Genomic DNA, 12,519 nt, shown 5'->3' on the forward strand with positions numbered 1-12,519 from the left:
ACACTTTGAAACCCTTAACCATTGTCGTATTTGTTTCACACACAAAATCTACTACCAGTTATGTGATTTAAAACTTAGCTAAGAAAAATCTACATATTTTATTATGGATTCATGACTAAACATAAAAGGTGTTTCACATGAACTCCAAAAACTATTTTTAAAATGATAATCGGCCAGATTGAGGTTCTTTAGTGCATTTAGAAATGACATTGCTAATGATGATACCCCAACAAAACTCGCTGCAGTGAAATACGACACCACATAGCAACTGGTTTACTTATTGGCTACCTTAGAAGTGGGATACCCTTAAGCTCAACGCCTATCTATGGGTCATTTAGTAGAAGAACATTTCTTTTTTACATTTCCTTTTACTTGTCATTGTGAACTTTCATCAAACACCTTGTGATCAACCCACACTTAGGCTTGGGCCTCAAGAGCAAGTTTTTTATTCACTTGTCATTGAGACCTTTCTTCAAACACCTTGTGCTCAAACTAATAGCTCTCTACGACACGTTCTTTTCTTATACTTCTCATTCATTTAGTTTTCACTCAGAGACTCCACTAGCACATCTCAATTCTCTCACTCTCTCTCTCTCTCTCTCAAAAATTAAATTATAGGCTTTGTAATAGGTTGGGCCTAAAAACTATGGGCCTAAGGCCCATAGCAACGCCAAAAATGTTCGCAACATACATACCATATTCTTGGGAGGCAAGGGTCATCAAGTGACCTAAGAAATGGGACGCATTCTTCCTGCATACAGAATTAGAGACTGTAATTTACCGACTTTCCCTGAAAAAAGTCTACCTAAATGTTGACTTTAAGAGCTTTAAAATCCTCTTCAAATGCAGATTGTAAAAGCTTTTTGTACTAATTATCTATTTCGAAAGAAACCATCTCCTTATGACAGAGCACTGTGCAGTGTTCTACAAAATACAATCTGGTGGATGTACTGCAACGACACATCGTTTTAGATCCCATTGTGCAAGCCTCCTTAAACATTACATTTATTACTCCAAGCAAAATTGAACATGAATATTACAGCAGTATAAAACCTAAAAGCCAAACTAATAGCATACTCAAATCTGACGTACTAACACATTCTTCTTTAAATATAACTATGACCATATGCATGACCGCTTCTCGGTATAATCTATTCACCACCCTTAATCAATTACCTTGCATCTTCAATAAGTAGCACATTAAACTGGCTACACCTTGGCCAAAGACCCTGCAAATATGCAAAAACATATCTCTACTTCAGTCACCAATAGTCCTACTGGAATTGAATATCGCTTTATATTCGAATCAAACACGTCTTTTAGTTCTTATTAACACTGTGGCACATGCCTAGTGGCTAGAACTGAATTAACGACTAAAATGGAATTGAACGCACTAAGATTTGATTGGGTTTGCGTCTTACCGTCATAGCTGGTCAATCTCCAAACAAATTGTCACATATCATAAAACTCGTCTCCTGAATAGTGTATTCATGACAATTAACTTTGCTTTGCTTATTTCATCGAGCAATAGAATATCTGCAGAGAAACCCTGAAATTGGTCACTGTTAAGAAGAGAACACAATTGATAAATTGTGTCATACCTTGGTAAACGGCTATGCTTTTCATGTTGCACCTTTTTCTTTCCCTTTGTTTGTTATTTAACTTGTATGAAGAGATAGATACAGTATAAGTACCAAGATGACCATTGTCATTAATACAATGAACAGAAAAACATTTTTTAATAAAACACAGTCATCATCAATAATATATATTAAAGGAAAAAACAACAATCTATATGGTTTCATGCATTTGTTGTACAAATTTCAAGAGAGAAAGAGATTCAACTGCACAAACAAATTGCATACTCAATCGAGATGAGTTAATAACTAATATAAATCCATTCAATACCACTTAGTAATTATCGTATTTTAACTACACACATAAAGCCATTGACACGTCCTACATATTACGTGATGCTACTTTGCCATTAACTACACATATCATTCATATAGATAATGCTAAGAAACTAAATATCAATGATGCATAACTTTTCTGCAACACTACTATTTGCAATACCTATCGAGAGCCTAAATTAAATTGGCATTGCAGATAATGCTAAACTTTTAAAAGTGAATCTATATGATAGGTTGCATAGTTACTGTTCGCATCTAATATAAACAATAAATATCACAAACTATTGAAAACAAAATCTTGAGAGGAAACTTAAAAGAGATGTAGTGTTTACCATTTGAATTTTTCGGGACATCTCTGTTCTTTCAACGGCTTCGACACGGTGCATGTGCTGCATCGGGACCTCAGAAGGTGTTTCCGAACATTATCAAGCTAACTTCCTTGAAAACATCATCATGTATGGAGTTTTTAGAAAACCCGTAGAAGGTGTTGTCCATAATATCCAGCGGGAGGCAAAAAGCCGAGTGTGTTGTCTTGCCACCAGACAGCAACAGTGATGCAATTCAAGATGATGTGTTGTTGATGACAATATGACCCTGACTATGGCAAGTTGCAGCAATTGTGTTGTAGACAAATATTTTTCCTGTTCCTGGCTGCTCCATTTAAGAAAAAAATATTTCCCCTATTATTTTGCATCGAATCTGTTATCTCGGTGTGGGCGTGATGTTGTTCGTCATTCAGGCATTCCACATTTGCGTTTGAACACTATTTAGATTGTCCTTTCATGATGGTGTTTCTAAATGGTGGTGTCATATATTCCTATCACTGAAAAGATAACAATCTCTTGGTAGTTAAGAATTAAAGAGATAAACCACTGAAAAAAAACAAACAAAAGTAATTTTCAGAAATCACTATTACTTATTATACAAAATCTTTAAAAAAAAAAAAAAAAAACTATTATAAGTACTTACATTGCATACCTTTGTTTAATGTACGTTGGTTTTGTGGAGGATGGTAGTAAGCAATTTGTCAAACATTATGCATGCACTAAGCAACACAAATTCACAGTACAAATGAAGCCCATACAAATTCATCAAAAACAATGTATGTGACACACAAAACAAAGTTATTATTTGAGGAACTACATACTGGGCATAAGTATTGCCTTAATTATTAAATCAACAAACGAAAAAAGGAACCATTGTCCCTTGATTGTGTGTTTCTCAAGAATGAGTCAACGACTTTAATCAGCAAATAAATTTTATGCAGAAACAAAGAACAGCAGTAGAGTTAAAAACAATAAATAAAAACAATAAACAGGGTAAATAATAAAGAATGACAGGCCGGGATTTATGGACCAAATGAGTTATGCGTCACTCAAAATTTGAACAGAGGCAAATACTAAGTACCTGTAAATTCCACTTGTGTTCTGAAATTCTTCTGGCGGATGGTTAGGAGAGAGAATGGTAACAACATCATACCATCATTTTTTTCTTTTATATAGGAACAAAGAACCCATTACTACTTTAATGGCTGCTCTAATGGGAGCTACGGTATTTTTGGAAATTATCGGCCAAATGAATGATGAGGGGAGTTACGATATCGAAGAGGTTGTGAATGTTGCATTTAATTATAGCGAAAGTGATAACTCATGTTTGCACACGAAACACGAAGGGTTTTCACAATTAATACTTTTCATTTATTCCTATTCCACGTGGCAGAACGGTGGCTCTCGATTTATACTCCTGAAACTCAATCCCAATCGCGAGTCAGGAAACAGCTTTGTTTTGTTAATTAAGTTGATAACTTATAAGCTACTCAGACACAACCTTTCATATTTTCGAGAAGTAATACTCAACATAATTTCTGTTGTTGTCGGCAGTAGTGCAGTACAATAGTGTAGACATTGGAGAAGATGAAAGACCTCCTTCACGCACACAATCACACCTTAGCCCCTTAGGTCCCTTGTGAAAGCTACAGACATTGGAGCTCTGGAGGATAGCCACAGCACACTTGACTTCAGTTTGCCTTGCCAAAATGGTCTTAACTTTTGGTCAGCTAGCAATTTTGGAAATCATGGGTCTGACTAACTCAAAAAGTCAAAAGTCAAAAGTCAAAACCATTTGCAAATGGATAGAACTGCGGCCCATAATCTTAAATGTTACAATGCAACTAGTGGCACACTGGCACCAGATTTGACTGTTTTTTAACCAGTTCTCGAGCCACTTTACCTGAGTTTTACATACCAACCTACTTCACCCAGTGTACAAAACTACGAACTACAAACGACGAACCTAAACAAACTTGGCAAAAGAACATGCACAAACAATCGGATAGATCAAAACAGCTCATCAACATAAATCTAAACTGGTTTAAACAAAAAGCTAATCACGTTTCTTCATGATTCCAAACCTCGTGCTTCCACGTGCTTCTCAAATCCCTCGCCAAACAATCATTGCAATTATAAACTCAATTAACAAAACCTTTATCAAATTCTGTACGTAATCATCTGCTTAAACTAACTAAAGAGTGAAAGACTTCCTAGATAACGACGTAATGGTGCACGTGGGGTATAAGGTAGTGGTGGACCACCCACCCTATCCAATGAAGACTTATAGACGCAATCCATTAAGTTTTCACTTGCAACCATCCAACTTAATTGAATCATTGATGCCAAATACTATAGAGAACAGGCAATAGTACAAAATCAGCTAAATTGGTTTGAAACAATCAACAATCAACAATCAACAATCAACAATCAAACAAAACGAATTTCCCATTCTAACAAATGTTGAGAAAACAAAATTGACACTCTTGGGTATCTCACTAATGCCACTTAACTTCCATTGAAAGATTTGATTAAAGAGAAGAAGACGGCAAAATACAACAAAGAATCAGTATTAAACTAAGACTTTTCAAAGAATACAACATTTTTGGTAATAGTTTTTTGCTTTCTTTTAACAAATTTGATTAGAAGAATCAATCTTAATCAAATAAAAAAATGGAATCAACTGAACAGAAATGCCTGATGTGTGGCGTGAGACCAATTGCTATTGGATACCCTTATTCCTTCATCATTTACAAATGCCAACCCAACCAGCCTGAGGCAAGAAAAACCTGGCTAAAAAATGTTAAGTGTGAGAATATTACACCAACTCCCTTTTTTTCCCTTTTCTTTTTCTCTTTTTTCTTGTTAATTTTTACATAATAGAAATCAGTAGGAGTCGAACCCCCCTGTGTCCCTCTCTTCGATTACATCTACACGAGAAGGCACGTTTCAGTCTGTGGCTTGACCTGTTGCTTGGCTTGCTGCTGGGACCAGTAGGCATGAGCAGCTAAAACCCTGTCCAAAAGCTCCTGGGGAACTGGCTCCCCCCTCCTCTGTTGGGGGGAGATTCTTGCCGTGTGTACCAAAGTCTTCCATTTATCCTGCACATCCACAAGATACCCACCATATGGAACAATCATTATCACATCACAACATAGATAAACAATTGGCTTTCTGTATAAAGTTGTTTGTAGAATGCACTTTCCTTTTGCAACCCAAAGCTTCAAAGTTAATGGAAGATCCAATACATCATAAACATATCAAAATATAGCTAGACGGGTTAAGATAGACGGGTTAAGATGAAGAGGAGCCAATAGCATTACTGCATCATTTTTTAAAGGAAACATGATTGAGGTATGGACCACAAGATCAAAATGACCTGCTCATGGCCACAGATTGGTAAAGTTAAAAGCATACATGTTTAATTGGATTCAAGTCCAAGGCTGTGTGTGAGAAAATAAGTAATACCCAAAGGGAAAAAAGAGTATATGTATATGTGTGTGTGTGTGTGTGTGTGGAATCATATAAACTAGAATTCAAAGCATAAAAAGATTCATATGAATTAACAAAGACTAGCTATCAAACATTACCAGGAAGACAAGTAATAATTACTTGTCCAACTCTACCTAAACAGTGAACTCATATGGACCAACACAACAGTTATGACCCAGAAACTCTACAATTACAGAATTCAAAAGTTCTATAACATTCTGCTTTAAGAAGTGTATGTTGTAGATGAGTCATTTTAGACTTTTCAACTTTCACAAGCATGTGGGAGGAGTGTGCCTACTATAGTGTCACTTTGCACTATCTTCATTATTGGAAGTACGGCAAAGGAAATGCACAAAGAATGAAATATACTGGATCATCATGTGAGCAGGGAGCTTAACCAAAAAAGCTAAGAAAATTCTTAACAGTTGTCCCTTTCTAATAATGAACACGTTCTAGCATACAAGAACGTAAGTATGAGAGAGACCTAATTTTATAGAGTAGGTTTAATTACTATCACAAAAAAATGCAGCTTCAAGTGTATCCCAAAAATATATAAAAACATAGATATAAACTAGCATACCTTCAAGTCCACATATGTCCGATGCTTTGCATTATCAAACGCACGTAATTTAACATCACGCCATCTGCAGAACAACAAAAACATCAACACCAAACTATAATGTCTCCAATTGGGGGAGAAAAAGGAATGCTGGTAGTCGTCACACACCTTCCAGTTCCAAGCTTCTCAACAGCCTGAACAAGTGCTTCAACTTCAGAGACAGAAAACGGTCTCCTTATTCGGCGCTGAGCAAGTTCTGATCGCCTAGATTTTCGGTTCAAAGGAACAGCAGCCAATGCCTCCACACTCATTGCTGGAACTGCAACCAGAGCTCGTGAATCTAGGGTCACTTTATCTATGGACATGTCAGTTGGAGTTGGAACTGAATCATGATCACTGTCAACACAGTTGCTGAAATTATTCATTGCAGGGTTCAGAGTCAGGGATGCATCGGAAATTCCCGAAGTAGGAGTAATTGGGTACCTGCAAATTTGGGTCTGTCAGATACTTCGGGTAAATAAACCACATCAGATTGAAGTATCAGAATTTGAAGATAATATAATACCCACGTTAGATTGACACATCAAAAGGTCTCTGGTACTTAACAAGAACAGTGTCATCATTTGAAATTTTTTGAGCAGATCACTTACCTAGTTAGTGGTTGTGCCTCACAATGGAGCAGAAAGGGAGGGTCTTGAGGGCAGAGAGGTGGTGGAGAATTTACAACATTTGGCTCGAGTGAGAAGCCCAATCCATCCAGCTTATTGCTATGAGAGATTCCAGTTTGCAGTAATGTCTTGTTGTTGTCCCTAATCTTCTTTCCCTGCAGAAGTACATCAACACAGAGACCTCCCCCAAGTAAAGCAGTTACCGCTTCCATTACTGTCCTCTATAAACAAATAACATGCCAACAAAGACACAATTAAAAACAGCAGAGATGGATACTGTTTTAAATAAAAAAATCAACCAAGTTGGACAAGAAAGCGCTAGTTATTTGGGACAAAGACCGCTACAGAATGTCCGAAACCACAATACTAAAATAGGAAGCTCGTATTACCTTCAGTGAACCAACAGTTGCACTTTCCGGAATCTCGATAAAGAGTTCTGGTATCTTGAAGGACTTGATACTGAGCTTCACTGAGATAAGGAAGATAAGTGCATGTAAGAACTCCTTAAATGTCAGAAGCCAATATCATTCAAGGACACATAATCAATTTCTATTACCATGAGAATCTTTGGACTGGGAGGACGAGTCTTGAGCAGCCACTGAACATGAAGCCCCACTTGCTGCAAAAACAAACAATGATCTTCAGTAAAACATTGCACAAAGGCAGAAACAGTTAAACAAAGCTGATAACATGGTCAAATATAGACCTCCATTTGCTGTTCCTCCAAAATAGAGTTCATTATCCTTGACCTTCTTGAACGAACTAGAATTTCCTTCACTACTGATCCCTCTGTAGGATGTGGACACTGAGCTTTGCTCATATAGCCTCCTTTTCTTAAAAGGATAGCTCCTTTGAGACCTTTGGCGCGTGTAACAAGTTTTCCTTCTGCGGAAAACAGGCTTCATGTCCCCATCTATAAAATAAGAGAACCCCCAATTAAAATGTGATCATTGAATTAAGATTTAACAAAATACCAACTCAACGGGCGGGATACCTGATATAAATAAACCAGAAAGAAGCTTACCACTATTAAAAAGATCCCCATCTTTCAATTTCGGGGCAACTTTCCAGTATCTGGATGCCAACAGCTTTCGTATCCTGCGGTCACCAATACGTGGTGGTGCCCTAAAAGTCTTCAAAGTCACGGTGCTAGGTTGGGTGCACCCAGAAGAGTTTTCGTCATCATCTTTACTAACTAATTTTACATCATCATGGTACCTAGGAAAAGGACCATGAAGAATGGGGTCGGTGCACAAAGGCACCTTCACACTACTATCAGAACTTACAAGTGCAGGGGGTTTAGTATCTAAATCCATTGGGTACTCAGAACTGCACGTGTCAGGCACATTACCATTTGGTAAGGTACCAATCTTTTGCGCCTCAGCTCCAACTTCCCGTTTGTAGGATTCAGCACATCCTGCAGAACATCTCTTTGTTTTGCTGGTAACCTTCCCAGTTTCTTTTCTGCTTTTCACAAACACTGAATCTTCGAAGCAAATACCATTATCTGGAACGCGATCCTTATTGCTACCTTGCAAGCCAAATTCAGAAGCAAAAACACTCTCATCAGAGCTTCCTTGATCACAGGGTTCTAGTTTTAGTGGTTTCTCTTCATCTAGCAATTCCTTCTTAATGGTATCTTTGACAATTGTGGGTTGAACTCTACCAGAAGATACATTACTTGAAGCAGGAGTACTTTCCCTCTCTTGCAATAACTTTTCAGGGGATACATTACTAGAAATAGGAGTACTTTCTCTCTCTTGCAATAAGTTTCCAGCTACAGTAGCAAGCAACTCAAATGCACACATACTATTGTCTTCAACTTTCTTTTTATAAGAACGTTTTCTCTGAAACCGTAAAATACAAATTAGAAGTTGAACCATTTTCATATTTGGTAAAATTAGGAAGACATACAAAAATGGTAGGAGTATTTACCCGAGCTGATCTAGAAGCTTTGGGTATTGTAGGCACCTGAAAGCCATTATATCCATAATCTAGCCTTTTCTGTATCACCATATCTTACAAACATATACCATATAATGATTCAACACGAACGTAGAACCAGCCTTCAAAGACGCATTCACAGTCTACAAAATTGAAAGACAGATCATTAATTCAGCAAACCCTCAACTAAAATGATCAAACAGACAAGATGATAATGTGCTTGTCACATTACAGCTGACCATAATTCCAATCATAAAAAGCATTGAAACAAAGGAGAAAGAAATGTGCTCTAACTTATGGTGATACTAAGGAGAAAGAAATGCATAACTAACAACAATTCTCTCTAAAAGAAAATGCCTTCACTTGATAAAAAAGAATATTATATAGATTCCACTACAAGTAGAAGCCCATTGAAGATCTCAGATGACACCCAATTACTCCATTTACTCATGCACACAGATTCCCACCACATGCAAGTAAATTTGGAAAATAAAATTTCAACGTCCATAAGTTGGAAAGAGAAACCCACACAGGATTTACAAAGATTCGGCAGTTACTTGCCGGGATGTGAAGAGAGATTAATACTCAATAGACCATGAATTGAATCCAAGTATGAGAATTCCTTAACAGATAAGATGAAAGACCAGGAACCCACAATCCACCCATCCCCATAAAATCAAATTCTCAAAAATGACAAAACAGAGATCTTACATTTTACAAGTTGTGAGAATTAGCTTGGGCTTATCACACCAGAGTTGAGTCTGATAATATCTCTCTCTCTTATCTACAATTTCTGTAAAAACCAAACAACAGAATTAATAAACCAACTATAATAATAATATTTTTTTTTAAAACACACTACCATAAATATAACAGATCGGAGTCAAACAATTCAACAAAAAAACACTCACAAATCTCTAAACAGAAAAAAACTTTTTGAATTTTTTTTTTCCCAGAAGAATTCAGGCAATTGAGATGATTCTAATTACGATCTCAACCTCTCGTTCAAAATCCAGATAAAATAACAAACCTTTATCAACACGATTCCTCCCAAAAGTCATAAAACAACAGATCAAATCTATCAATACTAAAACATCCCAAACCTAACACCACAAACTCAACAAATTCATCAAAACAAAAAACCCCAAACAAGAAAAAAAAAAAAAAAATCAAAATCAATACATGAACAACAATTTTTAAAAAAATACTAAAAACAAACAAAATAACAAAAAGTCTAGAAACTCACCACCTAACAAAAGAACAAATTCTGGTTCACAATTCCGAATCAAAACACAAAAAACTACGAGAAATCGACAAATTGATGAGGTTAATATATGTTCAGGTAATAACAAGATCGGTTAGCAAATTCTAACACATTTTATAGACAAGATCTCAAAATTCAGGTTGATCGATTTTTTTTTCTTTTTCTAGTTTTTTTTTGTTTTTCTCTCCTCTAGTTTTTTTTTGTTGATCACCAAAAACCCTCTGAAAACCACCACCCTTTGCTTAAACCCCCTCATCTTATACCTTTGACCTTTATGACTGGTTTAATAGGTTAAGGCCCATGGATTTACCTACTACAGACGGTAATTGAAAACCACTTAGACCGGTTCCTCGTTTTGGGTCATCCACTCTGCCACGTGTATGTTTTACACGGGTTTTGGTCTGTTTTTTTTTGCTTCAGAGGAAACTTTGGGGTTTTTTAGGGACGGAATTTGCATTTGTTTGCTGATGTTTCGGTCTTTTCAGACTATTGTTTTTTTTATTCTTCTTTCCAATTTTAGTAGTTTTGTAAGAATCATGTGTTGCAAATTTTAGTTGATTGTGAAATTTTGGTGACTCTGATGATAAGCGTGTATGTGCTTGGAGATAAAATTTGTCGCCATTTGCAATGCAATTTCTAATGTAAATGTAAAAGATGCAGCAAAGCAATTGAAAGATTATTTTCTCTTATTTCAATTAGTGAATCTGATTATCTACAATATTTTGGTAAACTAATGAATGCCCATGACGTATATCAAATTTTAAGTAGATCCTAATCTTTAGTTCCAAAATTTTGTATAACCTCGTGTATTACTATCTCATTTAATATCAGATGTTGAGTTAGATTTTATAATTTTTAATTAATGATCTCAGGACAAAATATATCGTTGGAGTTTTGTACATGTAAAATTGATGTTGTACATAACTGACGAGTTGCAAGGCTTGATAAGAAAATCATGCTCATGTGGGCATCACCGTGATCACCTCCCACCACTTCTAATATGTTCTATTACAATGCTACCAATATGAGCATCTTGCTTGTTTATCGCCTAATATAGTGCTTTGGGACATTCTCGGAGTGTTAGGCAGTTACATAAACAAATAATAGTCATAATTACCAAATCTTGATTGAACTGTTGCTGTTTCACTTAATTATTATTGCCAATGAATTCTAGGGCAAAGGTGAAGAAATTTAGAAACACGAATTCTTTTTGTTGATACTAATGTGTGTCCCCCGTATTTGATGCATATCATGCTCTAATTAAACATTTCTTAAAAAAAATTAGGACACAAGTAAATTGGTCGGACTTACTCAAGACGATTTGGTTTTAGCAGTTGGATTTATATAGGGAAGATTAACACTTTGATTAATTATTTCGATTGTATCGTTTCTAACTTTCGAAGAAAAAAATTGAGGGCAGTGCAGTTGCATGGACATGTCACTTATAATCACGATATACTTGGAAAAAAATGTTTCATATGCATTCATTAGTATGCACTTAACATGTTGTTTTCTCCTTCTTAATTAAAGAACATAACTAAAGACGAGATCTTTTTTTGCCATTCGTTTAAACTATATATATGCTCGTGAAGTTTGTAATTTTTCTCATTTTTTTTTTGCTAAATGAACTCCTTAACTAACCACTTGATTCAAATTGAGCTATACAACCGTGCAGTGCAAATTAACATTAACAAATTAGTTAGTCGAATTGAGGCCTTGAGGGACACCTTCTTTTTCGAATCGTAGAGATGCATTTCCGTTATAGACTTTTGAGGGGCGACAAAGAATTGGACCCGAAACCAGTCAAGTCACATAATCACAGAAGAAAAGCTCAAGAATATTCTCTCTCCTTGGTCATGGATTCATCAAGCACAGCAATTTGCGAAAAGCATGTGGCAGCTGCAGCAGATCTGATTGTACTTTCTTTATTTAACACAAGACTGCTGTCAAACAGGCATAGGCAGGCAGACCACACAACTATAACAGTACACTTTCAGATTATTGGTTGGCCCTTGAGATCACAACTATAATAAAACTTGTACGGACCAGATTCACTAATGAGAAACTATTTTTATTATGGCAGGTGTATGAGTGTGTCAGTCGCTTTCGAAAAAAGTGAGCAAGACAAGTTAAATTATTGCCACGTAGATTAAAACAAATTAGTCTACGTGGAAAAGAGCTTAAGTCATTTTTTTTTCTGGAAAAAAGATTCTTATCATTCCGATGTGACGGCATTTAGAGAACACTTTTCGTTAAAAGCTTAACGCCGTTATCTGAGTTGGCAGGTTTCTAACCAAGAGATGTAACGGAGTTAGTTTCGGGATAAGGCAAGTTTTTTGTATGGTGGTGGGAA

The 12,519-nt window shown here is 36.1% G+C and overlaps 1 protein-coding gene and 1 long non-coding RNA gene across 3 annotated transcripts; both read right to left on the reverse strand.

The window, feature by feature from the left end:
* Positions 1-1,161: 1,161 nt before the first annotated feature.
* LOC147486903 (uncharacterized) lies at positions 1,162-4,360 on the reverse strand. 2 transcript variants are annotated; one of them, XR_015201684.1, is made up of 5 exons: positions 3,321-4,360; positions 2,246-2,736; positions 1,602-1,662; positions 1,422-1,549; positions 1,162-1,229 (listed from the first exon to the last, which is right to left on the reverse strand). It is a non-coding gene; the product is annotated as an uncharacterized LOC147486903 (long non-coding RNA). The 2 variants fall into 2 exon arrangements; XR_015201683.1 differs by having other exon boundaries at positions 1,422-1,536; positions 3,321-4,359.
* A 563-nt stretch (positions 4,361-4,923) lies between these two features.
* TRP1 (telomeric repeat binding protein 1) lies at positions 4,924-10,420 on the reverse strand. The gene is made up of 11 exons (XM_086570422.1): positions 10,149-10,420; positions 9,614-9,695; positions 8,894-9,045; positions 7,983-8,805; positions 7,665-7,871; positions 7,515-7,577; positions 7,348-7,427; positions 6,941-7,179; positions 6,459-6,773; positions 6,312-6,375; positions 4,924-5,340 (listed from the first exon to the last, which is right to left on the reverse strand). Exons 3-11 carry the CDS (start codon positions 8,972-8,974, stop codon positions 5,170-5,172), a joined length of 2,043 nt encoding a protein of 680 aa, XP_086426548.1. The 5' UTR covers positions 8,975-9,045; positions 9,614-9,695; positions 10,149-10,420; the 3' UTR covers positions 4,924-5,169.
* Positions 10,421-12,519: the final 2,099 nt, after the last annotated feature.

Source organism: Coptis chinensis, chromosome 7 (assembly GCF_015680905.1).
Source record: "Coptis chinensis isolate HL-2020 chromosome 7, ASM1568090v1, whole genome shotgun sequence".
NCBI classification, from domain to species: Eukaryota; Viridiplantae; Streptophyta; class Magnoliopsida; order Ranunculales; family Ranunculaceae; genus Coptis; species Coptis chinensis.